At 49.5% G+C, this 25,648-nt stretch overlaps 2 protein-coding genes across 22 annotated transcripts in view; both read right to left on the minus strand.

Moving 5' to 3' along the window:
- Nucleotides 1-655: 655 nt before the first annotated feature.
- On the minus strand, nucleotides 656-18,207 carry ubp1 (upstream binding protein 1). 11 transcript variants are annotated; one of them, XM_048992739.1, is made up of 16 exons: nucleotides 16,461-16,617; nucleotides 11,640-11,791; nucleotides 11,310-11,386; nucleotides 10,837-10,942; nucleotides 9,976-10,082; nucleotides 9,231-9,383; nucleotides 8,322-8,432; nucleotides 7,605-7,712; nucleotides 5,770-5,885; nucleotides 5,614-5,669; nucleotides 3,516-3,620; nucleotides 3,255-3,345; nucleotides 2,953-3,071; nucleotides 2,735-2,877; nucleotides 2,544-2,595; nucleotides 656-2,277 (listed from the first exon to the last, which is right to left on the minus strand). In XM_048992739.1, the coding sequence occupies exons 1-16, from the start codon at nucleotides 16,604-16,606 to the stop codon at nucleotides 2,240-2,242; spliced, it is 1,680 nt and encodes a 559-aa protein (XP_048848696.1). In that variant the 5' UTR covers nucleotides 16,607-16,617; the 3' UTR covers nucleotides 656-2,239. The 11 variants fall into 11 exon arrangements, with proteins under 11 accessions (XP_048848696.1, XP_048848698.1, XP_048848694.1 ...); XM_048992741.1 differs by lacking the exon at nucleotides 16,461-16,617 and adding an exon at nucleotides 15,248-16,015 and having other exon boundaries at nucleotides 3,516-3,609; nucleotides 5,615-5,669; XM_048992737.1 differs by lacking the exon at nucleotides 16,461-16,617 and adding an exon at nucleotides 17,712-18,207 and having other exon boundaries at nucleotides 2,735-3,071.
- A 110-nt stretch (nucleotides 18,208-18,317) lies between these two features.
- clasp2 (cytoplasmic linker associated protein 2) overlaps nucleotides 18,318-25,648 on the minus strand; it is a 45,638-nt gene continuing 38,307 nt past the window's right edge. For 6 of the 11 annotated variants that reach the window (XM_048992706.1, XM_048992708.1, XM_048992707.1 and 3 more), the window contains 10 exons: nucleotides 25,469-25,612; nucleotides 24,746-24,889; nucleotides 24,555-24,661; nucleotides 24,274-24,412; nucleotides 22,418-22,649; nucleotides 22,058-22,269; nucleotides 21,302-21,430; nucleotides 20,696-20,902; nucleotides 20,464-20,580; nucleotides 18,318-20,225 (listed from right to left, as the gene is read on the minus strand). In XM_048992706.1, coding sequence (XP_048848663.1) covers nucleotides 20,136-20,225; nucleotides 20,464-20,580; nucleotides 20,696-20,902; nucleotides 21,302-21,430; nucleotides 22,058-22,269; nucleotides 22,418-22,649; nucleotides 24,274-24,412; nucleotides 24,555-24,661; nucleotides 24,746-24,889; nucleotides 25,469-25,612 — 1,521 coding nt within the window. In that variant the 3' untranslated portion in view covers nucleotides 18,318-20,135. The remainder of the gene's footprint in view (nucleotides 20,226-20,463; nucleotides 20,581-20,695; nucleotides 20,903-21,301; nucleotides 21,431-22,057; nucleotides 22,270-22,417; nucleotides 22,650-24,273; nucleotides 24,413-24,554; nucleotides 24,662-24,745; nucleotides 24,890-25,468; nucleotides 25,613-25,648) is intronic. The other 5 variants (XM_048992709.1, XM_048992702.1, XM_048992712.1 and 2 more) reach the window with 1 other exon arrangement.

Below are 25,648 nucleotides of genomic sequence, written 5' to 3' on the forward strand. Positions count from 1 at the left end.
TAATTGGATAATGTATAGGTTGTGCAATTGTTGAAAATGCATGAGGGCACATAGACGGGGATTAAAAAATCGGACCTGGACTTTTGGGTCATCCGTGATAAATTTTCAGCCCACAAATCCATCAGTCCACTGGGAAAATGCCTGGTATGCCCGGTGGCCAGCACAGCCCTGCCTGTTACACATTCTAGGCAATAAAAGTGTGACTTGACGAGTTAGGACACTGCTGTGTCTAGGTCACCGTTTCAAATCCCAGGGTTGCTAGAGTGATTTCAGCATCGGGCCCCAGAGCAAAGCCCCTAACCCCCAAATACACCAGGGACTGTCTGACCCTGCTCTCTCAATTATGCATCAGGATATCAGGAATGGTGTGTATATTTAAGGCAAGACGAATAACTCCATGGCCACTACAATGGCATAACAACTCAACACAAGTGTAGGAGCTTTATCGTGACTCACCAACAAGTAATCAAAACGGTGAGAGTCTGAAAAAGAGGACTTAGGATTACTTTGCACATGTAAAGTACTGCTGGATGGTACATGTGCACAAAACCCAGCTGAGGGGCGGGGCTCTGCTGGATGGGCGGGGCATCAGGCACATTCACCTGTACTGCAGCAGGTCGTCTGCTCCCCCCACCCAAACAAGCATCACACAGTCTTTCCACTGGCATTTTTCTGCACTTTTTTTTTTATTCCACCTTCTGTCACATGGTTTACATTTTCATTCCTGTAAAATTTCAGTGCTGCATTGGTAATGTTCACGTGGGGAGGAGGAAGCTGCCTTCTCGCTTCCCCTCGTGCTTTTAAATTAGAACAGCAACAGTAGGTGCATGCCACACAGAGATGCTCAGTACAGGTCCTGGAGGGCACCAAGTACAGAGGTGTCCACCAGGCAAAGTCCGCAGCCTTCATGTCTGACTGCCATGAAAAGTACACCAAATTTTTTTCCTTCTTTTAAAAAAAAAAAAAAAAAAAAAAAACCAAAGGGCTTCCAAGACGGGGGGAGGGGGGGGTGATTTTATTAAAAAAATAAACAAAAGAAACATGCACTCTAAAATGAACTACAGTACAGATGAATACAAAAAAATGGCAAAATGAAAAATGCCCCAGACAGCGACAGCCAAGAGGCACATATGGACCAGTTCCACACCGGCATGGCACAAGCTCTCGCACTGCAGACAGGATGCGCCAAATCATCAGAGGGCACATTCCAGAGGTGAGGTCACACGCCATCATCACAGTCAGGCACAGCGAGCACAGAGAAATTAAGTATTTTCAGTGGGGGGGGGGGGAGGGCACTCCCCACCGTTTTAAGCAAATGCAAAAGGTTTGGTCCACTTCACTGTCTTTGAGGATTACCCTCACTTCCTGCTTAGCGAAACTCTTGACGCAGAATAATTTATGGTAATGGACATGCAGGATGCACATGAAGGAGCCTGAGCCATCAGGAGGTAGACTCCAAATGACTCTGCAGGCCTGCCCTCCAGAATGCAGGGTGGGGGCGCGACTCTCACCTGAGTACATCTACCCACGTGCAAGCAGGTGGACCAAAGCCAACATGGTACCAAAATGGGTCACCCAGGGCGAAATGACGTTAAAACCCATCTAAAAGGCAGGAATCTGCAGCCAGAATAACCAGCTTAGGCTGTGGAGGGGGGCGTCAAACAGCTTCCAGCAGCTTTTTACATACGGATGATTATGTTCTGTTCTTCTGAGGGGCGCTGGGCGGATTTAGCTCCCCTCGCTGGCCGCCATGCGCAAGCGCAGGCATACAGTCCCACCTCCTCTGTGAGCCACTCCACAGCTCACTCGGCAGGAATTCATGGCAGGAGAAAGCGAGCGGGAGTACGGCTTCTCCGCCACCGTAACTACAGGCTCCTGCGCTGCAATCACTTCGGCTTGCAAAACCTCAAGCAATGCCGGGCCAAACACCAGAGAGGCTTAAGAACCCCAACCCCCAGCCCAAGAGGGGAGAGAGGGCAAGATAGGTGGTGGAGGAAGATGGGGGAGGGGACAAAACGCACAGACACACACACACACAGACACACACAATGCCCAAGAGCCATTCCTAGCTACGCTCCTTAAATCATGATTTCAATATGAAACAGTGTTACCCTGAAGTCAGATTCTAACATTTAACTGGCTCTAGGCTCTCCACTCGTCCTTCTTCCTGATATCAAACCAGACGCCACAAAAGAGAAAATCTTGGCAAAGGATCCTTCTGACGTCGCTTCTTGCCATTTTACTTCAAAATAATGTGGTATCCCTCTCCAGTCTCATCTGCAAGAAAGAGGTGAATTCCCAGTCAGGCAGGTACACGCAGGACCAGGGTGCCAATACGACCCAGTCAGGTCAGGCTTGGCATCCATTACTCACACAGGACAGTTACGGCTCAATTTCCACGTTTCGGTTATGCAAACAAGCAATTACATCATGTTCTGACTCGCTGTCATGAACAGGGCTGTCATAAGGATGCTAATTTTAAAGGGGAGATGTTAAGAACAGACAGGAACTATTAAGATTTATGCGAGACACGGTGACCGTACCTTTCAATGTGCTAATCACAAAGCAACTCTCATCTGGAAGATTGTAAACCATCTGTGAAAAGCAGCAAGGAGTCAATGTCAGTCAGAAAGATATTATGTGCATTTTTAAAAAGAGGGAAAAAAAAAATTCAGGAATGAATGCGGAAGAAGGAGATTGCGTGGCCACACGGGGGCGCGGTGGGGGCACTGACCTGGTCACTGAGCAGGATGTGTATGCCTGTGGGCCCCTGGCGGAACACCTGCTTGACCTGGGTGAGCGAGAGGCCGAAGATGGCGGCGATCTTGCGGGTAAGCTCGCAGGCCGTCATCTCCTCCAAGTACAGGGCATGATACACTGCCGGTGTGCCAGAGCGCTCGTCAGCAGTGCTGCCAGTAAGCCTCAGACGTACTGCAGGGGCCCCACGCTTACCGTATATGGCACAGCCAGAGTGCTTCCTCTGGTGGCCCTCAGCAGCGCCCTCTGGTGGTGGGGTGTCAGCCTGCTGGACCTCCTGGCTCACATACACAGTCAGGCGGGGTCTCACTGACCTGGGGGCACATAGTGGGTATTTCACATCCATGTGCTACACAAACTGGATTCATTCTAATGCGAACGGCTTGGAGCTGCATGTAAGTGCACATGGACAAACTGAGCTCATTGAGACACAGTCACAGAGATAAATGGCTCATTCCCACCGCCACCCACCCCTGACCAAACGCTGCCACATTTACCTTGATTTAAGTGCATTAAACAGTCGGATACCATCTGCTGCTCCGCATATCTGGACTAGGTCCTCACGGGTCAGCTTCAGTAAATCAGAACCTGTTTTGGGAAAAGCGGCACGGGGGAAGGCCAATCAGCAACCAGGATGGACGACGGCACTCGTGTCACATGACCCGGCACCAGGAGGCTGACTGTGTTGGCAATGTGATGTACTGGTGAAGCAGATATGAAAAAAGAGAGCGACAGGTCAGTATGGAGGCTGACATTACCTGAGAAATTCGAGAAGACTCTGGTGTAGGTAGCAAATCGATTCTTTTGCAGCCATTGCTGCACGTCCTGCATGGAGGCCAAGGGGCTGAGCTGCTGTGGGGGAGCCAAGTGTGGAGATGCGTGCACACACACACACGCACACACACACACACGCACACACACACACACACACACACACACACACACGCACACAAAGAGGTAAGCACACTGACTGGAGGAAAGTGTAAACAGTGGCCGAACACACTTCAAATTCAACTTATACGTTTAAATAATTTTCATAAAAGAACATACAATAAAATTTATTAAATTATTAAATATTTTTCATTTAAAGAATGTATTAGATCGACTGGCCAGGGATTGGATTTGGACGACTTTCAGCGTGCGCAGCCCAGACCAGAGACCGGCTGTTCAGTCTCATGTATTTCTGATACGGAACCAGTGCGTTTCGCGCCTGCACCTCACGTCATGCGCACAGCGATGCGTGCAAGAGCCTCACGGCTGCTAGCACACTCACAGCCACACGCTAACGTCGTCTGTGAGGAAGCTCATTACTGTGAGGGCAGACGACACAAAGACTGCAATTTGTAACGCATGTAAAGCCAAAGTAAACCGTGGGGGAACCAGCGTGGTGAAACTTCGGAGGTGAACTTTAAACTGATTATTAAACATATATTATTTTTCAAAATTATGTAGTAATCATTAAAACTGCAAAGCAAGCTAAAGGTTTTACATATGCTTTGAGGAGCAGGTGCTGACAGTGCATTGCCCCCCCCCCCCCACCACACGACAAACCACCTCAGGAATGAGACCCTGAGTGTAGCCATGTGGCGGGTGATACCTCAGCACCACACTAGTCCAAATGGACCCGTGTGAGTTTTTTCCTTCCAGTAGCTGGAGTGCCAATCCTGCCACCAACCCTCAAGTTTTCCCTGTAAGTTGGAGGACCTCCTTATGGGACAGGATGTAGATTAACATCATACCCAGGACGAAGCAATTGCAGGTTAAGGGTCTTGCTCAAAGGCCCAACTGAGCAGAATCACTCTGGGCTTCATGGGATTTGAACCAGCAACCTTCCAGTTGCTAGCACAGATGCCTAGCCTCAAAGCCACCACTCTGCCTTTTTCTTATGACAGAGTAAAAATGTTTTAGCGAAACTTTAACCCCCTGTGCTATACGGTCGGTACAGTATGAAGGTATGAAAAAGCCTGATCTTAATCTAGCTCATTAGCGATATAAGGACTGTATGTGCATAACATGCGATGTTAGTATTAATAATATTACCCTGTACGTATTATTTGGAAGAGTATAGTACACTTCAGTTACTTGGAGGTTTGTAACCTATGGACCTTTTTTAAAAAGTACAAAAAGAGAAAAAGTTAAATGTCGTGCTATCTGGTGTCGTGCTTTCAAACATAGTGGAAAATGATAAGTAACTGACATTTGTTTAGTTATTTTATCTGTTGCAGCTGCTCTTGCTTGGTAAAGCAAAATATGTCAGATAAAGCTGGATGACAGCAACTTGTTTTCAGTTAAATGTTATCTGTACCTCTGTCCAGTCACAGCGCACTTTATTTTGGGACTTAAGTGAGAGAAGATCCTGTAACTTAGTGCAGTTTGGGAGACACTGTATAACAATTAATTTTATTCTGGAAATAATCTGATTTTTGTTTGTATATGCTGTCAATTTTAGTTCTTAGAAATGGCAAAAATCACCCAAGAAAACTGCAACCAGTGCACCTGTAGAACATCTTACTCTTTTTGCCAATCCATTCTTTCGAAAACCATGCTGAAATTATCCACTGAAATGCAACTATTTTTCGATGGTTCAATCAAAAATATCAGGTCAATTTCATCCTCAATTTTCTTGTAGAACTATATCAAAAACCACAGTTAAGTAGGTGCTAAGTTTCACTTTTCAGTAGCAAAATCCCACAATCGACAGCAGAAACACACTGCGGAAACGAAACTGTGGCCCCCACTCATACAGAAGGCACTCATGTTCCCCCACCCTGACCCAGCCAGACACCGTTACAGACAGAACCAAAGCAGGAAGTCAGACTTCTGCTCTGAGAGGATGGCAGAGGGAGGTGGGGCTCACCTCCAGAGTAGGATGGCTGACTGCATCTCCCTGATGATTTGGTGATGAGGAATCACTAGGGAAGGCGAGGATATCAATTACATCAGTGATCAAATGCAAGTATCCTCCCTCCCTCGCTCGCTCGCTCTCTTGCTGGCTGGCTGGAGCCGGGTTACCTGTCTGCGACAGGGACAGTATAGGAGGTGTGCGAGGTGGAGGTGAAGGAGGGTGTGGCCGCTGCCGGTGTTGCCGGGGTGCTGCTGACGTAGGCGCTGTCGGGCCAAGGCGAGCACTGTGGAACCAGGGAGAGAAAACCCTGTTAGCAGCCCTGGGGGCGATGAAGGAGAAACGCACAAGCCAGGGACAAGCACTCTGGAAGTCAGTGTGTTGTGTGTACGCTCTCAGTGCGTTCCCTGTGCGCCCTGCGCTCTCAGTGCGTTCCCTGTGCGCCCTGCGCTCTCTGTGCGGTCCCTGTGCGCCCTCTGTGCATTTTGTGTGCTCTATGTGCACTGTGTGTTCTCTGTTCGCTATGTGTGCGCCCTGTGCACTTTCTATGTGATATCTGTGCATTCTCTGTGCGTGGCCTGTATTTACTATCTGTGCATTCACTGTGCATGGCCTGTATTTACTATCTGTGCATTCTCTGTGCGTGGCCTGTATTTACTATCTGTGCATGGCCTGTATTTACTATCTGTGCATTCTCTATGCGTGCTCGGAAGCTGTGCACCGTGTGCTCTTTGTTCATTCTGTGTGCTCCATGCGCGCTCTGCATGTGCTGTGTGCATTGTGCATTCTCTGTGCGTGGCCTGTATTTACTATCTGTGGATTTTCTGCGCACACCATGCACTCTGCCCTCTCCGTGGGCCTGTGTGTGTGCCGACTGCACTCTGTGTACTTTGTGTTTGTCTGTGTGTCATATAGCACACACTCTCTGTGCACGGCATGCTCTGACATGCGCTCTCTGTGCGCGATATGTGCTCTCAGTTCTGTGTGTGCCATGCGGTCTGTGTGCGGTCTCTGTCTGCTGTGCACTCTCTGTGCGCTCCATGCGTGTCGTGCACTCCGTCATGTGCTCTCTCTCAGTGTTATCTGCACCCGCTGTATGTGCTGTGTGCTCGCTGTGCAATGTGTGTGCTGTTGCTGCCTCCCCAACGCTCTTATCATCAGGGGTATGTGCAGTCACACCTGAACACAGTCTCATACAAAGTAACAATTAACTTCTTAGTCACTTCAGATAATGAACATAATGCAGGTTTTTTTTTATACAGACTTGGGCCCCACAGGCCATAACAACACACCCCTCCTGCTAGGGCCTTTGCTCCCCACCGGCACTTTCACCAGCTAAATAACACCAGAAAGCGCCAGCCAGCATCACACGCCACCCTGGGCTTTGAGTGACCGGGTGGGTGCTGGCTCCAGTCCCAAGGGGGGCGGAAATGCAAGACTGTGACCAGGAGCAGAAGTTCTGCTATACAGTATAATGCTTTGGATTAAAAAAAAAAAAAAACAGCCAACATTATGATCCAACAGGCCCGGATCAGTGTTTGTATGGATGCATATTTTAAATAAAATCTGCAAGACAAATTAGCAATGATTAATATCTATTATTAACTGGTCTTTAAAAAAGCATAATTATTTCAATAAAGGATGAGTCTGCTTTCTCTCAATAGAAATGGGAAAAAAGCAGATTCACAGAAGAGGAAGAGGGGGGAGAGTGCGCCGATGGCCAGGCGAGAGCAAAGAGATAGACAGCAGAGACCACGAGGTTCATGCCAGCATTCTGAAAGTGTTAGATTTAGGAGTGGGAGGGAGCCCCTTCCAAAGAGGGTGGGGGGATGCGCCCGGGGGCCCAGTGCCCAAGGATCCAACACGCTCGAGTGTTGAGGGCAGGAGGAACAGAATCAGACCCGGAGCCCAGCTGGCCATGGGGACTGGAGGCCCTATATCTAACACCGTGAGCTTCGCACTGGCTTATGAGTGCCACAAGTGAAATGTAAGCAGAAGTCCTTACACTGCCCCGCTTGGCCAGAGAATCGCCGCAGTCTGCGGGCAGTGTCCGCTTGCTGGACTTTTTCAGCTCATGTTCAACTGCATCTTCTATTATAGGCTCAAGTCTCATCTAGGCAAACACCAGAGACTGAAATCAATGGCTTAAAGACACGGTGATCACATGTTTATGCAGACGCAGCTCCACCATTGGACAGTTAACAGACCCCTCCCCCAACCCAGAGCACATCAACAGCTACCGGAGCCTTCCTCTGAGTCCTGCTCTACTGGCAGTGCATGCACACCCAGACCACAGAGGGGAGCTCTACCCCCACACCAATGATCTTAAGCTTTAATGTTGCTGAAGCCTTAGCTGATAAAGAAGGTTGGACCAGACTTGTAGGAATTGGGGCGGGATGTTAAATTACTTGGGCCCGAACACAGAAAGTGAGTGTGTTTCCTTCAGGGAAGAACATGCCATGTGGCCTTTCACACTGCAGTGGAGCTTCCGGGAGCTCGGCACTGGAGGATGCAGGACCGCTGTCAGTCCAAACATGCACCAGGGCATGGGAGCGAGCCACGTAAGGACATCTACCCCAGAGGATTAAGCTGTTCTACACCCCAGCACCTGGCTAGCGTCTTCCTCCCGCCTGCTGACGTGTGAGGGTCAGGCCACAGCTGGTGGCGGCCCCCCCGCGCCCGCCCGCCCGCCCCCCAGGCCCAGCCCCTGGCGCACACATGCCTCAGACAGGATGGTGGTCTCGTATGAGGGCTGGTACTTCTCCTTCTCCTGTGCCGTCCTCTTCTCCATCTTCTCCCGGTCGGTCTTCTGCTTCCGATCTGCTCCCTTTGGCTGAGAAGAGGAGATTCCCCAGGACGTGTGGGGGTCAGGAGAGACAGCTGGGGGCGGAGCCCGGCTGGGGGTAGGGCCCGGATGGGGGCGGGGCCCGGATGGGGGCGGGGCCCGGATGGGGGCCTCGCTGCTCACAGGGCCCAAGCGAATGTGCTTCCCAGCCTGGTCACATTCCTGCCCCATCCCAGTTCCCAGTCAAGAACACAGAATACCTGCTACAGGTGGGCTGGGAGCTGGGAGGGAGCAAAAATGCAGACTGTCTGGGGGTCCCTGAGGACCCGGATGGGAATCACTGTGTTAAAGAGACTCTGAAGCAAAGTGTGCATCACAGGGAGAGTTGGTGTGACACACCTGAGCGAGAAAGGGAGAGAAAGAAAGAGGGGGGACAGAAAGAGAGAGAGAAAGACTGGGAGAGAGAGGGACACAGAGGGTAGGAGGGAGAAAGAGAGGGTGAGATAGAAGGAGAGAAAAGAAGAGTGAGAAAGAGAAAGACAGACGGGGGTGAGAGCCATAGACAGAGGGAGACAGGGAGGGAGGGAGTGCAAGAGAAAGAGGGGGAGAGAGAATGAGAGAGAAGAAGAGTGAGGAAGAAAAAGAAAGGGGTGAGAGCAGTAGGCAGAGCGAGACAGGGAGGGAGGGAGGGAGTGAAAGAGAAGGAGGGGGAGAGAGGAGGAGAGAAATAGGAAGAGGGGTAGAGAGAGAAGAAGAGAAATATGGAGAGAGAGAGAGGAAGAGAAGGAGATAGAGAGGAGAGGGAGAGAGAAGGAAAGAAAGAGGAAGAGAAAGAAAGAGCTTCACCTTGAAGACCTTGATCTGGCAGCTGGCCGAGTGCAGGTGCTCGCTGTACTCCCCGCCCTCACCCTGCTGGAAGGTGTCGATCTGGATCCGGAACGGCACCCCCTTCTCGCCGCCGTGCTTGCGGGGGGTAAACTCTGTGCTGATGCAGTGCACCTGCGGCACAGGAAGACGTTTCTGTCAGGTGCTGAATCAGTGGGACGCTTTGCTGACAGGGGTCAGAACAGTGCCCAATGCAGCTAAAGTGACCACGGCAGCTGGGTGGGGGGGGATATACTGAGACCGGGTATCTTGTAGGTGCCGCTCAAACAAAAGGATAAACTAGAGTACTAACAAACTAAAGATGTCATCAGTGGGTGATGACTGGTCCTGAGCAGACTGCAGCTGACCCCAGACATTAAGCACATGGCACAGGCGAGGGCAGGTGCGGAGTTAGCAAGAGAACCGGACCGACCCCGGACATTAAGCACATGGCACAGGCGAGGGCAGGCACGGAGTTAGCAGAGAGAACCGGACCGACCCCGGACATTAAGCACATGGCACAGGCGAGGGCAAGCGCAGAGTTAGCAGAGAGAACCGGACGACCCCGGACATTAAGCACGTGGCACAGGCGTGTCCGGTCCAGCAGGCCCCAAACGCTGCAGCAGAAGAACACAGCCATGAGTGACGTGGCAGCACACGAGCTGGCTGGAGCCCAACAGCGGCGGCTAGTGGTGTCAGATCACGCAGACGCCGTGGGGGGGCGCACCTGGACAAAGACGGATGCGCGTTTGGAGAGGTCCCACAGGAACTCTGCGGCGTTGAGCTGCGAAGGGTTGGTCTTGGGATCAATGATGCCCACAGACATGGGAATATCTGCAGAGGGTAGGAGGAACCAGCGTCACATTACTGAGGCACTAAGAGCCGAGGACACACTCACTGCCACACCTCAGCAGCCCCACGCACTTCAGGCGGGGAAATGATCTCATATGGAGCACCGGCTCCTCAGAGCCTCTGGGCAGGAGCAAGCGAGTGAGTGAGTGAGTGAGCGAGTGAGTGAGCGAGTGAGCGAGTGAGTGAGCCGCAACAGACCTACTTAAAGGCAAGCTGGTTATTTGCTGAAATAAGCATATTTATCGTTTTAGCTGATATGACCGATTAAAAAGAATCTTATCATTTACAAATTATACACTATCCACTCATTTATCTAGACTTACAAAAAAATAACTTAGGACATTTTAAAGCTGTCACCCCACCAGAAATGCACCATAAAACAAATTTTACAAATTTATTCAGGGGGAAAAAAAAAAATCAATTAGCACTGTTCACAGTTTGTCGCTTCGAGATTAAAGTTCATCGTGAATAAAGAATTGCTTGTTCTTTTTCTATATTTTAATTTTTTTATAATGCAATTTGTATTTGTAATATAAATGACCCATCACTTATTATAACTCAAAATATTAAATTACATGTTGAATTACCTCCAACTACAAAAAATATACTGAGATGTGCCTAAGGTCAGGAATTAATTGGGCAAAAAGCCTTGCTGAGCACCCAACCCTGTCAGGCCACAGCTGGCGTATTGGGGTGGAGCTGTGGTGCATGCTGGGATAGCGCGAGCCGGCCTCACCGATGTCCAGGAGCCTGTCTCCTGGGCGGTTCCACTTCCAGCCCTCCAGCTGCTGGTGCTCAGTGTATTGCAGACGCCGGTCGTGAAACACCACTCGCACGATGCTCTGGGGGTGGGACGGCAGCCATGAGTGCGGCCTCACACGGACTCCCGGCACACCCACGCAGAGTCGTCCGTTATAGCACGTCACAAAATGTGGCTTTGACAATCGCAGTAAAAGGAGCGCATTTAAACATGACACATCCGTGCTGCTCAGCGGGGGGTTACGCAATCCGCTTACTCACGCCTAACTTCTGACCTGCTTGTAAATCATTGTAGCAGAAATTTAATCTATGATCAGCAGAGGCGGCCTGAATTGCCGGGTGTGAGATTAGCTTTCAGATGCGAACTGCTGTTTTGAGGGGCACACACAGGGCTGGGGGCAGACGTCCTGCCCTCACTTGCCTGCACAGAGAGTGCTAAAATCTCCTCACCTTCACATTCTTGTTGTTCAGCTCAGGCAGCTCGCCTGCCTTCCGGTTGTCCAGCATCCTGATCTCGTATGACTGACCTGCAGCCATGGGGGAGACAGTCAGGTCCGGTCTTGTCCGGTCTGGTGGCACAGAGCCACATCACAGGCCAGCCCCCAACCTGCCTGACCCCGCCCACATCATGCCTGACCCCGCCCACATCATGCCTGACCCCGCCCACATCATGCCTGACCCCACCCACATCATGCCTGACCCCACCCACATCATGCCTGACCCCACCCACATCATGCCTGACCCCACCCACATCATACCTGGCCCCTCCCAGCTACACACCTTGGTTCAGGTAGGTGAGCGTCTCGTCATGCAGCTTGACAGCGGGAGAGGTGGACGCGCACAGCACGTACTGAAAGGGGGGGTTTGTGCTCTCCGCATCAGAGGGGAGGCCGGCGTCCTCCTGCTTGAAGATGGGCAGCGCCAGGACATCACTGAGAGCCGAACATAAGCAGAGACAAACGTGAAAGTCTCAAACAACACGGCAAGCCTAAGGAGGGGACATAGGAGTGGCCTATACTGACACCCAGCAGACAACCATGCACCAGCACATGGACAGCACTGCCCCCACTACTGCAGAAGGGGGTCCCTGTTCAGTACCCATGAAAGCATGGCGAGTAGCCTTACAGATAACCACCAGAAACTGGCACACTCAGAGGGAGCAGCACATGTTTTTTTAAACTTAACAATTCGATTAGTTGTTCAATTCAAACCGTTAAGTCTGATACACACGGAAGCTAAGGCTGCAGGATGTCATATCGCAATACAGTCGCGATTATATAGCGCATGCACGATAATCACCAGGGCTGTACATAATGGGTGAAACATTCGTCCAGACGCCGGCTTTTTGGAACTATACAGACGTTTACTTACACCCACAATTTGGTGAGCGGATTAGTAACGCACCTAAAATGTTAATGGTAAGGCGTATTGTGACGCCCAAAAGTCAGTGGTCTGTAGAACTTCAGCATGACCTTATGTTTATAACACTCGGTTAGTGGGGCACACCACATAATACTGCTTTGGTAAACTACGGCATGGGTACGGCAGTGCGAAGTGGCAACGAAGAAAGCAACAGCTCAGCAGTCACGACATCTTTTAAAAGAGGAGATATTGTGGTTGAACAAGGTAAAAAGGCGTCAGTGGTGTGGCAGACATCACAATACACCTCTCACAATACTCCCCACTCCATGCACACAGCCAGACTCTCAAACAGCCAGGAGGGGGCGACAACGCCCAGCCAATTCCCACCCTGCTGGGGGCAGGTTGCTAGGCAACATTTGAGCGTTTACCCCCCGGTGACAGATAGGGTCAGCCGAGGACGGCCAGAGGCGGCAGCAGAGACGGGTGTTGACAGGGCTTCTACTGACAACACCAGATGAAACTCACCCCCCCTCCACCCCCCAAAGCAGCCGACTCCACAGTCTGCTCAGAGTCGGCAAGACCCAGACCTGGCCCTGCTGTAATCGTTGCAGGTGTCTAAAAGCTTGCAGTGTGCTGCGCTGCCAGAGGAGCCCCCCCCCCCCCCCCCCAGCTCCACCCCAGGTGGAACCGCAGGCAGCACGCCGTCGGCACACCGTGTTCTGTGCGGCTGAACGGAAGGACACGCGCCACGGCTGGCGCCTTGGCTTGTCAGACCCTGCGGCCGAGCCTGGGCCGGAACCTGAGACGGCCCACGGCCGGCCCTCACCTTCGGCGGTGCAGCAGCTTCCTGCAGGAGGGCGCGGAGAGATCACAGGAGCAACAGGAGCTCAAAGTGAGCTTTCAAAAAAAAAAAAAAAAAAAAAAAAAAAAAAAAAAAAACAGCCACGTTTCAAGACTGCAGCAGCAAAACCAAAACCACCCAAGTACCTGCACAACCTTGCAACGCTCACCAGCAGCCCAAGGCACGGCCCTTAAATAGCACGCTCCGTAACTGGCAGTGCCACAGAGGCTGTGGCAGGACACGTTCACCATTCACTGCCACCCACAACAGAAAAGTGCCCATGACTTTTAAAAATTCAGTGAAAGCGGCACAATTCCAAATCGACGAGTATAAAAATTTAAAATTCACAAAACTAAGTCGTAACACTATCCTATTTAAAAAGTTACACCAAACAAAAAATAAAACCACTGCACAATGCAAATATGAGTACCTGCATACACCTACAGCGCCACTTTACTAGTCTTTCCACCCACCCCACTTGTTTACCTCGTGATCTCCTGTTGAATTGCATATCCAACTCAAAATAACAACACAATAATCATTTGCCTGCATGTATAAAAGGACTATAGTAACTGTGACAAATGTGTCACAACTTAGTGTTTTTCAAAAGTAACATCCAGGTCCCCGGGAGTGCCTGGACCCCAACGCTGTCAGAAAGGAGATCTTTTACTGTAATCATTTTACAACTCACCAGTGTTCTCTTCTCATTGCTATACACTACAACATAAGGGGGAGGCAGCTATAGTGGAGAAGGTGCGAGGCGACCCCCCCCTCCCCCCCACCTTTGACAATCTAGCATGTGTACCTCATGCAGCTGGGGTGGTGGGGGACAGATGTGAAAGTGTGGCAAAAATGTCGCATTAACACTGAAAGAGGAATTAAGAGGATTAAGTGCCATTTTTTCATAAATTCCAGCATCACAACACATGAGATGGATACATTACCCTAAAGATTGTTAATCACAACGCAGACAATCTTCCAACTACTAGTCTGTGAACTTCCTCACTAACACAAAGTTACACGTTTTAACCATCACTGGGTAAAGGTAAGACAATATGAATCACCTGCCTTTTTCCACTCAGAATCTCATCACCAGGGCTGCACTTATCAAGTATCATATGGACCTGATTAGTCTAACCATGGTTTTATTATATTAAGGTAACAGCCACCCCCCCCCCCGCCCGGGACCGGACATTAAAGCGGCCTCACCTTCTTCAGGACAGAGGCACTGGTCACAACAGAGTCCCAGCTATTCAGTTGGCTCTTCGCAAATAATTACTCCACAAATTAATCCACCGCCTGTACATCAGATTTGTATTTCATGCTCATAAAGGAACGACGACGTTTATATTATCGCCGTTATATTAACCATTTGCTTACCATGCCATTTTCTATGTTAAGAGTTTGCTTGCAAATGTGTGTTGCGGAGAAACTGTACTGCATGTGACAATTGGCACAAGTTTCATCGATTGTATAAAATTACAAAGATATCACAAATATCAATCTCCCTACAATCTATTACAACGTGGAAAACTAAAACCATTATGCAATTAGCCTAAGACTACAAACCACAACATCGCTGGTCGTGACATACAAAACTAAATACCGAGTCCAGACAATGATGATGAAAACATAATGTATGGGGTAACTATGGCTTCCTATATGCAGTTTTATTTAGCGGATTGGTGCCCAACTCACGGTCTAAATGAGCCTCGTACGTTTTGATACTAAATATGAGACGCTGGCACAGCGGTTGCACGGTGACGGGATGCGGCGGTCCGTTCGGCTGGAGTCGCCGAGCCCCACGCCGCTCGTGACATAGGAATACGACGGGCGACCACGTGACCAGAGGAGGTTTCGAACCCGGGGCCAGCAGCGGGGCTGGGGATCCCGGCACAGGACCACCGTCAGACCTTCCCATTGTGGCCATTCGGAGGCTGTGGATGCAGGCGAACTGTTCAAACCAAAAGCTCACTAACGTGCATAATTAATTCTTTTTGGACAGAGATGTGGGGGCAGGAGGAAGAGGAGGCATTTACCCACCGCTTCCGGGATTACCGGTGGTTGTACGTCCGAGCAGATCGTGTGCATCGATTTAATAGCTGCTTCAGAAGTTATCAAAATGCACACATTCTGCTTAGAAAGCATGTCAGCAGTACAAAGGCACGGCTGCTTTTGCACAGACCTCATACTATATGCGCCCGCTCCAAGCTCCTGACCAATTCCAGACAGACTGGCATCGAAGTCGTGCACAAGCCCGGACTCGATCGTGGCATCATCCATCTTCAGCACCCATGCCATGACGCCCAGCTCCTTCTCCTCCGGCTCTAGACGAATGGCCGCCAGCGTTCCCCTCGGCTGAGATGTAGCTGGCTAGCTACCAGTGTTATGTGGGGAGCGAAGGGATTCAGCAGCTAGCTAGCTAGCTACCAAGATAGGCGTATAAACTGCTCACCGCCACAACAGAGTCCGTCATCAACTCCAAAGGTATTCAAAACCATAATTCCATAGAACTGTTTATCCAAGCGAGTCCAGCTTTAGGTCGTCTCTACGCCTGGTTTGATATTGATAGATAATCGTGCGATTTTCAATCACAACTGGTGTGTTACTTAGCTAACGGCAGTGCACATAGGGCTCTGGTGTTCCGATACGAAAAAAAAAACCCCAAAGAGGATGTTGTTGACAGTCCGCGCGGCGCGTAGCACGCAATGCCGCTCCGCGCAAGTCGCCAGCCGAGTAGCCGCGACCAATGGCGCGCATCCAGCAGCCGAACTTATCCGAAGCTCTACGCTGCTCGATATTCTCCGGCTCGCATCACGAGCTCGGCCGACGGCTTCCGCAGTCCGAGGCCGGCTTACAGCGATACTGAAGAATTATCCAGGTTCCACACAATCCATCAACATGGCCTCCTACACACAAAGGCCCCCCCGACTACAGCCGCAGGAGGAGAGGCAAAGGAATACAATAACCAATCAGAGATAACGTCTTCCGCAATAAGGTGGCCGTAATAGCCCAATGGACTGGTGCAATAACCTGGAGCAAGTCGTTCATTGGTTATAAGACAGCGACCATTGGAATGGCGTGGCCAAAAGCCAATTAAATAGATGTATTTTAAAAAAACGATATCATTTATTGGCTCCATTTTTTGAAATATATATTATTTTTTTTTATATCTGAGTGAAGATTTACAGATTTTACAGACTTTGTGGCAAGTAAAGGATTTTAATTCCAAATCAAAAGTATTTGAAGTGTAAATTCAAGTGGAAATAGTGTAGATAATATAAAGTCCAATCCTAAAAGCTTCCCTCCAAATTATGTTGTAATGTCGTTTTCATGAAAAAGGTCGTACTTTAATTTTTTTTCCTCGTTAATTTCCACAGTTATCCTGCAGCAGCTACCTGTCTTCTATGCTTGCGTCGGATGTGCGCTTGTGACCACCTGGCCCATCCTGCTGGAAACCTCCGCTCACCGCCAAGGCGTACAGGCTGTTCCGGTTACCGACACCGCCGAAGGACCGGCAGCTTTTTCGCACGCCGCACGTCATGTGACCGCCAACCTTCCCATTTCCTTCCGGAATCTGACCGTCATTCCCAGAGTTTTGTTTAGGACGAACGGAGAACTTCTAGTACATCCGTTATATTGAAGTTCGTCGAACTTTAGCATTGCTAAATCTATAGTGAACTATGATGCCAATCTGTCACAAAGACAGCATGTATTATTTGTATATGTTAAAATTTAATTGACGGTTGAATTATATTGCTGTCGTTTATGATTATATCTGTGACAATCCAATCTGAATTGGTAATCTGTGGTATTATGCCCTCGCCCCACCTCGACTTTTGTGAATTTCATCATCTCAAGGGTCGAAAGTCCACTTCAAAGTGTTCTTTTAAATGTGCAATTCTGCAGCGAAGTAATACTTAGTTTGCGCAGCTTATTCTTGTACCCACCTTTGCAAATTATAGGACCGTTTTCTCATGCCCTGCTTCACATTATAAACGCGGCATTTCATAACTGGGAGCCTGACACATGTACGGTCAGAAGTTGCCCTTTTTCACGTTGAGCAATTCAGTTACCATGAACTGCAAACCCTCCTGCCGCCGGTTCAAGAAAAACACCGAGTGCATGAAGGTGGTTACGGCTGCCTAGTTTTGCTTTTCCTACTATTTTGACTATTCGTACCTCCTAAACAATAACTCTTTAAAACAGCAAACTGGTATATACGCAGTTATTTTCTCTATACTTATGGGACGACTACAAACGTTCTGCGGTACCTACGGGTTCGTTGTTATCGGTTTAGATTTATGAATCGTCGGTTTTATGAACGCTTTATTCTATTAAGAATACTTTATATTAAAAATACACAATAGATCCAAATATCTGAGGTTTTAAACTTGTTGCGAATTCAGAAGTGTTTTTTTCCCAATACAGGTTGAAGTTTGCAAAACAGGAAACGAACGGTGCCCTTTTCCGTTTTGTATCTGTGGCGACAGACACGGCTGTGACAATATTCATGCATGTTCTTGGAAATACACAAATGACACAACGACGTGATGTTGAACTTAATCGGCCAATATTGAGGGATAAATCAATTGTGCTGAATTACTAAACCTGACAGTGTATATTTACTGAGATATTTTTCCACTTACCGCACGTAGTTGCAGTTTGCATTAGGTCGTGGATCAAAGTGCTCCGTATATGACTGCCAGAAAAGCATTGCCGCGGACATTGGGGATTTAGAGCCACCACTACGTATATACATATCAAACACATACTTCAGCAGCTAACACGTTATTCACGGTGTCTTCTGCCTTTAATCAGTAATTAATCAGACATAAATCTTGGAGATAACGGGAGGTGGCGTAAGACGACCTTTCCCACAGAATGGAGCAGAACAGCGCTTTTCTCCTTTAGCACATGTGCAGTCGGGTTGCATAACAGTATGTAATAGCGTGAAATTAAAAAAGCGCAAAAATATCAAACCAAAAATATCTGCAGAGGGTTTATATAGTGAAAGGTTCAATAATACTGGACAGCTTCTTACCTTGTTCGTTTCTTTAAGGACCCTAACAATCAGATTATAGCATATAGGTTGGTAAGCAAATTTTTATATATATATCTTCCCCTAGTTGACTTAAAACAATTTATACAATCAGTGTTTTCATAGTGTTCCGAAAAGACGCTTACCAATCAGTTTTATTCACTGATAAACTTGCAAATTTGTTAACGAAATATGAAGACAATAGTCTGGCAGGTAATATTCTGTACAATTTTATTGCCTGTATATGGACAACTATCAGCAGAAGGCTATAAATACACGAAAGGTAACAGAACAGTGAAAACTAATGTTACAGCTGGGGTGGGGTGGGGGGCACTAGTAGGAGAGAGCGAGACACAGAATCAAGTCTGCAAATGTATTTTCTACAATTTTCCCCTTAACGAATTAATGTAGCCTCGGACCATCTCCAGCATAACCTTAGGTGCCTAACCCTAAATATTTTATATATATATATATATATATATATATATATATATATATATATATATATATATATATATATATATATATATAAATAAAAGCAGCACCTATCTCATCCAGAGGACTGAATACCCCTCCCTCATACATGAGGGGCTGATGTAGAGCTGGCGAGTGAACACCACACCTGGGTCTGGATGTACCATGAAACCGGGGGAGGGGGGGTTACTGTCATTCAGGGAGCCTCCACGCAGTGTCATGTTAGTGGGGGAGGCTGAGCAGAGGACCAAAAGAAAAAAAAAGACGGGGAAAGAGGAGAAAAAAAAAAAACATCTGGGTTTTTAGTCATTTTTCGAACACAACTTTGCTCTGCAAGCACCTGCACAGTCCATTTAGTGACTGTCGGCTCAGTCTCCGTAAAACACAGACCGAGCAGCGAAAAAGCCAGCCTCCCCCCGGGGTGACGGCAGGTCGGACGGAGACTAGACATGGACTTCAAGGCTGCAGACTTAACAGATCGAGGGAGAAAATAAAACAAGGAGCTGGTTAGCCATTGATTACACTGGAGGTCCTGACAGCTGGTGTGTGCAGGTCCTGCCAGCAGGGGGCGAGCCACAACAATGAGCTGGTCCCTTCTAGCCTGCAGTGTAAGAAGAGGGAGCCACACTGCCAGTTCAGGGTCCAGTGACAGTTCCTCCATTTTGCATGGGACCAACCACAGATGCACACATGCAAACACAAAATAAAGCAAATGACAGTCTGATCTGTTCGTACCACTGCTCCACTGATAAGTTAAAATTCAGTGTAAAAACTAGGAATTCACCAAAGGAAAAGAAAGCTTTAAGGACAAACAATTTGAAGTTCAGCATAACACTTAACAGAATACTGCCTTTGCTCTGATTAGACAAACCTGTGAGTCGCATGTTTTAGGGTTAATGTCCATGAAAAATCTGACTGCGCTCCCCCATGTCTGGAGTTAGCAAAACTGTTAGCACTGAAATGCTATTTCAGCAAACACCCCACAGTCACTGTTACGGATAAAGGCCACCGCGCTCTTAGACTGCACCTACCACCATCAGTGTTACATGTTAGCGTTTTTTTTACATTTATTTTAATATTTGTAGAACAACTTACACAGCTGATCCGCGTCTTCATAATCGTACATTTGTGACCACAAATATTTTATATATATATATAATATATATTTATATATATAAAAATGGGTCACAGGTAACACTGCAGTTCACCCAGGGTGATGGGACCTGAGGTGGAGAAAGCCAGCATGCACGGGCTCCAGCCTCTGGGTATCAACTGGAAAGCGGCCCCCAGTGATAAAGCTGAGCTTGTCCCACATGTCCAGGCGGTGGGGGGGCCGATCAGAGCCCCTCACAGCTGAAGGCGTTGCATGGGTTGAAGTAGCATAATGTAGCTACATGCATAGCAAAAGGTGTGTGTGTGTGTGTGTGTGTGTGTGTGTGTGTGTGTGTGTGTGTGTGTGTGTGTGTGTGGAGTCTAACTGGGCGGCTTCCTGCCCACGTCCCCTTCCTCTCCTGTCCAGCCAGCAGAAGGCACTGTCCCGGCTCCCTTGCACCTCCCTCTACAGGCCCTGGCCTGAGATATCAGCAGATGGCTCTGTGTTGCCGGAGCCTGTCTGGGCACGCTTGATGTACAAATTCAGCAACTTCAGCTACAGGAGAGGAGGGAGAACGAGAGAGAAGGAAAATGTCCATCCGTTAGAACAGGCAACATCCTGAACTCATCTACAGGCCTGGCAGGTAACTAAAATCAATAAAACATCCAACTGAAAAAACGGAGGGCGACAGCACACAGTGACATTTACTGCCGAGGTCTGGCTCAGGTCAGGAGAGATACTGAGAGGAGGAGGAGGAGGAGAGCCGAAGTAGAAAAGAGTTTGGGGAGCCCACCTTGCTGCCGGACAACTGGCCGAGGTGTGGCTTCAGCTCCTCTCCAATGACGGAGTACAGTGCCACCAGGCAGAAGACGCAGGCCTTTCGCACGCTGCTCTCAGAGTTGTCGTATCCCTGACAGGAAAGGAGACAGTCACATGTGTGCTCACGCCACACACCGTCATCCAGTACTGCGGTCATACCATGACACCAACCACAGGGGGCAGTGCTGTCCTGGTAAAGAGCCTACCTGTATGAGTCCTGGGATGATCTCAGGAAGCATCTGCCTCAGCCCGTCCTTGGACAGCCGGTCGATGACCTTGGTCTGCATCTTAATGGCGGCCAGGTTGATAGGGTAGTCGGCTGTCTGCACAATGGGGCACAGCACCTTGGTGCACTGCTCCGGGCTGATGGAGCTGGCCAACATGGCTGCTGTCTCTTCTGCAGCCCGCACCACCTGTGGTAGGGCAGGGGGGCATTTAGGCAGAGCAGGGAATATCGACACAGACAGGGAACACCATTACCTCGAGTGGACAAACTCTCTGGTTTGTTTTTCACATAGTCGTAGGTGAGTCAGGCATGAACTCACAGTGAGCAACTCTGCTGTCAAGGGAACAGCTCAAACAGATGGGGGACAGGGAACACGGGACAGCAGAGTTCAGGGTTACCCCAGTAAGGGCTTGCATGGGGGGGTGAAGGTGAATGGGAGTTTCCATCAGTTAATGCTCTGTATCCGTTTTGATAACAAAATGTGTTAAAACTAATTGATGTTCAGATCAAAAACTGAGATCTTCAAATTCCACAAAACTGAGGTGTTAGAAGGGAGCCCCGCAGGAGAGTGTGGAGCAGACCGGACCTCCTTGTGCGGGTCCTTGTGGGACTCCAGGGCCTTCATGATGGTCAGCTCGGCATAGTTCTTAAAGCGGGTCGGCTGCCGGTGCAGAATCTCCTTCAGCACCCTCAGTGCCAGGGCCCGGATCACATGCTGTGGGGGACAGCAGACTCGGGTCACTTTGGAGGGCTTCATGACACCCCCAATACAATTATGCATTGTGGTGAGCACTGTGGTCGTGTAAGGAAGATAAAGGACTTGGAAATCTATGCAAATCACAGTGACGTATTGCTGCAGCCAGGAGCAAAAGTGTTTAGTGGGAGGGGTTTATAACAAGGGTTCGGGTATCAGATAACAGGCTCCTTGGTTTGTGGGGGCTTCATAACATTGCCCCTCCCAATCAATATTCAGCTCCTGGCTGCAGTGACAGACCTCTCAAGTGAACAAAATGATGCATCATGAAGTGTTTACTGTATCTTCTGAGCCCACTAGATGGTACTTTATTTAAAAAAAAAAAAAAAAAAAAAAAAAAAGGCACAACGCATGTCCCATAGCAAACCAAGAGCACCATCTAGTGGGGTCATGAAATACAGCAAGTGGTTCATGATGAGTCATTTTGGTCATCATTAGCAAACCTAATAAAGAGCCAACCAACATTAATTCTAGTCCTTGGCAATGCCAAGGTGCAATTGTTCTGGGTCTTAGTTGGAGGGTACAACTTGATCAGTTACTAGTTCCTATCGGTGGTCTTTGTAAAAGCGGTCCTGCATGGCAGCCCACCTCACGATCACCCAGAGTCTCCAGCAGCAGTAACAGGATGGTCTTGAAGTGCTCGTCCCACACCAGCAGCTGGCCATCGCGCACCAACCGGAGCAGCTCGCACAGGGCAGCCTTGCGTTCCTCCACACGCTCGTTGTGATTGGACAGCTCCTTCAGCAGCTCTGAGACCAGTTCTGACTGGTCCAGACTGCCATCTAACGGGACACGATACACTGAAGCGTACAAAAACCCCATCAGCGTGACAGAGAGCCGATGACAGTGTGATAATGTGACTACACCGAAACACCAAAACTAGCTCAGCCACACACTGGAAGGTATACAAACACACAGACCCCCAACCCCCGCCCCCCAACCATATACCTTCGGGGAACCGCTCAACGTCGTCGGCGAACACAGCCTCCTTGAGGGCGGCCTTGCTGAAGGGTGAGTCGCAGTAGTGGGCGGGGTTGTAGTCCCGCAGGCCACGGGGGCTCGAGTGCAGCAGTGGCGGCATGGTGTTCAACAGTGACGTCTTGTTGTCCAGCGCCGTGCGCCCGCTGTCTGTGGACTCGACGCCCATCCTGTACTCCGGCCCGGTGCTGCCGACACCCCCCTGACGGAGACAGGGCTGCGGGTTAAGGCTGGTTCATGCGCCGCACAAGCCCAACATTCGCGTATCCACTCGGCGTATGCATACACAGACACATTCACAGCCGCGTACTTGGCACACGCGCGTAACATGTTGTATTTATATCTTTATTAAAAATATAAATTATTCTGATATTTCCCGTACGCATACCACAGAAATGAGGTGTGTCAGTTTCTCCCTTTTACAAATTCAGAAAGGCAGCTCATAGGGTTGCCAACCTTGGTCAGCTGGCTCACTAATCCACCAATATACCACACTGCAGATTCACACAAAAACAACCATACGTCATGGCCAGAAGCTGTAGTAAGATACAAATTCTTGTCAATGCCACTTAAGAGCCTGGGGTGGGGGGTGGGGGGAAATGGAGCTCTGTGCCAGGACAACTGCAGCAGAGAGCAAAATAATCCAGTCAGGTGTCAGGGGTAAGGGGCAGAGAGCCGGCATGGGAGGTGAAAACAGCAGATCCATGTCAGTCTGCTGGAGCTGCAGCCACTGGAGGCAGGGGGCCAAAAGCCAGTCGGTGTGCCAGGAACATTTCTTGGCTCTCTTGGGGGGCAAATTGCCCTGTTAGGAGCCAAAGCTTTGCTTTGATCCCAGCAGGCAGCTGGTCCGACGAGGTTCCACCGCCTCAGCGGCGAACATGAGGAGTCAGCAGTGTGTCCCCTAACAGCAGCACCCCATCCTGGCTGTGACAGGAAGTAGCCCGTGGCCCTAAGCAAGCCGACCCAGAGAAATGATCAGAGGCTACCTCATTCATACCATACAGCTGGAGCGCGGCTAAAAATACTCAGAGTAACAGGAACACGGTGAAGGTCTGCAATTCTGAAAACTTGAAGCCAACAAATTAAAAAAAAAGGATTTTAATTTACAATACAGTTGCGCCAGCTGTCCAGGTACTGGCAGGATATGCGGCACCCAAGCAGGGGTGTATGCCATCGTAGGAGGTGGGGACAAGATTCTTGGGGAGGGGTCAGGACTAATGCTGCGTTCCATTTGTACCTGGAAGTCGGAATTTCCCAGGTCCTAGTCAGAAACTTCAGCCGGAACGGCCTATGAATGGCCTTGGACAGTCGGCGGAACCGCTACAATACCGACCTCAGAATTCAAGATGGCTGCTCCCTTTAGCAGAAGTTTTATACTGTTTATTAGCACTTACGATTTACTTGTGGCTCATTAAATCGGTCGCGCACACAGTCCTGATCAACTGCTATCAGACGTTGCACAAAATATGCACAAAATACCGCGTGATGCATCATTATCAACTGATCTTGCTAACAATGGCTGACGGTGAACCTGGCTAGAATCGGCATCATTGAATGCCTTTCCAACTTTGTATTGCAGCCCAGTGTGACGACATTCCCAGCTCTGACTTCCGACCTCTGAGGTAAATGGAAGGCAGAACGGCAGACCTGGTACCAGTAAGGGCCATATGACAGTAAGGGATGTCGAGCAGAAAGGGGGACACAGGCATTCGTGGGTACTCGCCCCCCCCCCAGCACGGTGCTGACAGTGCAGCAAATAGAGACGTGAGCAGAAGCTGGAGTGGCACCCCAGAGGGGGCAACAGTGGTCGGTCTGCAGACGCTCACCCCATCGCCATCCCGCCGTGGAGTGTCGCTCATGTCCTCCTGACTACGCACGCTGAAGTTCTGGATGGCCTCGGTGACCCCACGCAGCGAACTGTAGATGTCCTCAGAGTTCATGTTCTCCGTGTCGTAGTCGAAAGAGCTGTCATGGCAGTCAGAGAGCGATTCATTACGCCAAGATCATTAGCCAGCTGATTCTGGATGCGCAAATCACAGCCGCAAATGACTAATGGCAGGCACGAGAGGCACACCTTTGGGTCCAATTAACACAGGGAACAGCTCACCTGGGAGACGGGGCATTCTGCGAGGTGTTGGTGGGTGAGGTCAGCGGGCTGCCCCAGCTGGCTGGCGATCGAGAAGTGTGCCGGGTAAGGGGGCTTCCCACGGAGGTCTGGGAGGGTCAGAAAAAGCACCATCAGCCACACACTGCAAGAGGGCGCGCCTGCAAATGGGGTGTGCGGGTCAGGACACCCACCTGGGGCGTGCTGCCGCTGTTACGGAGGTGACTCTGCAGCAGCTTGGTGGCTCCGTCCTGAAACGTTTTTGGTAGAGCGCCCAGCAGCATGGTGAATTCGGGGGTGTTCAGCTGGAACAAGGAGATCAGCACCGACTGGGCAGCCTGCAGCCGACGGGGAGGAGAGGGGCATTGTAAGTGAACCGACAGAACGGACTCCATCATGCTGCTTTTGGAAAGGAGCTGCATCCTCGGTAAGAGTAGTAGCTCAAAAACAAAACTCAAAGAAAAGGGGCCGTTCATCCCGAATCTGACACAAAGAAGTTTTAGAGGGAATTTAGCGCATATGAATCCAGCAAGGTCGTTCTTCTGGGAGCTGTCTAGTTCTGGAGATATGGGCCGTAGACATGCTGGGCTTCTTGAATATAATGGGAGTGAATGACCTTCTTTCTGTGATGGTTGAAGTACCAGAAAAGTACATTTGAAAAATTCAACAGCAATGTCTCTTACCAGAAATCATGACCCGGTTACTTGAGATAATCCACAGACTTTGTAGAAAGCAGTTTAATGTATGTATGTATCATCTCCGACTGAACTCGACACACCGACAGTATCACTGCATAGATACGAGCACCTCGGTGACTGGGTGTGGAGATCGGCACCAAGCCACTCTAAAACATATCTTTTGCTTTCTAAACGTCTTTTTTATGTTTTGGGGTGAAAGAGGGAAAAGCAGCTGCACACCTTCCTGACGTCGGAGCTCTTGGGCTCAGTGGTCCAGGTTATGATGCGCGAGACAGCCAGCCGGGTCTCACTGGAATTGACGAAGTCGGTGGGGTCCATCTGCATGGCCAAGGTCTCGATGTACTTTAAGATGGCCACCTTGACCTAGAAAGTGAACCATATTAGTGAGGCGAGAGCGGA

Source organism: Brienomyrus brachyistius, chromosome 23 (assembly GCF_023856365.1).
Source record: "Brienomyrus brachyistius isolate T26 chromosome 23, BBRACH_0.4, whole genome shotgun sequence".
Taxonomy (NCBI): Eukaryota; Metazoa; Chordata; class Actinopteri; order Osteoglossiformes; family Mormyridae; genus Brienomyrus; species Brienomyrus brachyistius.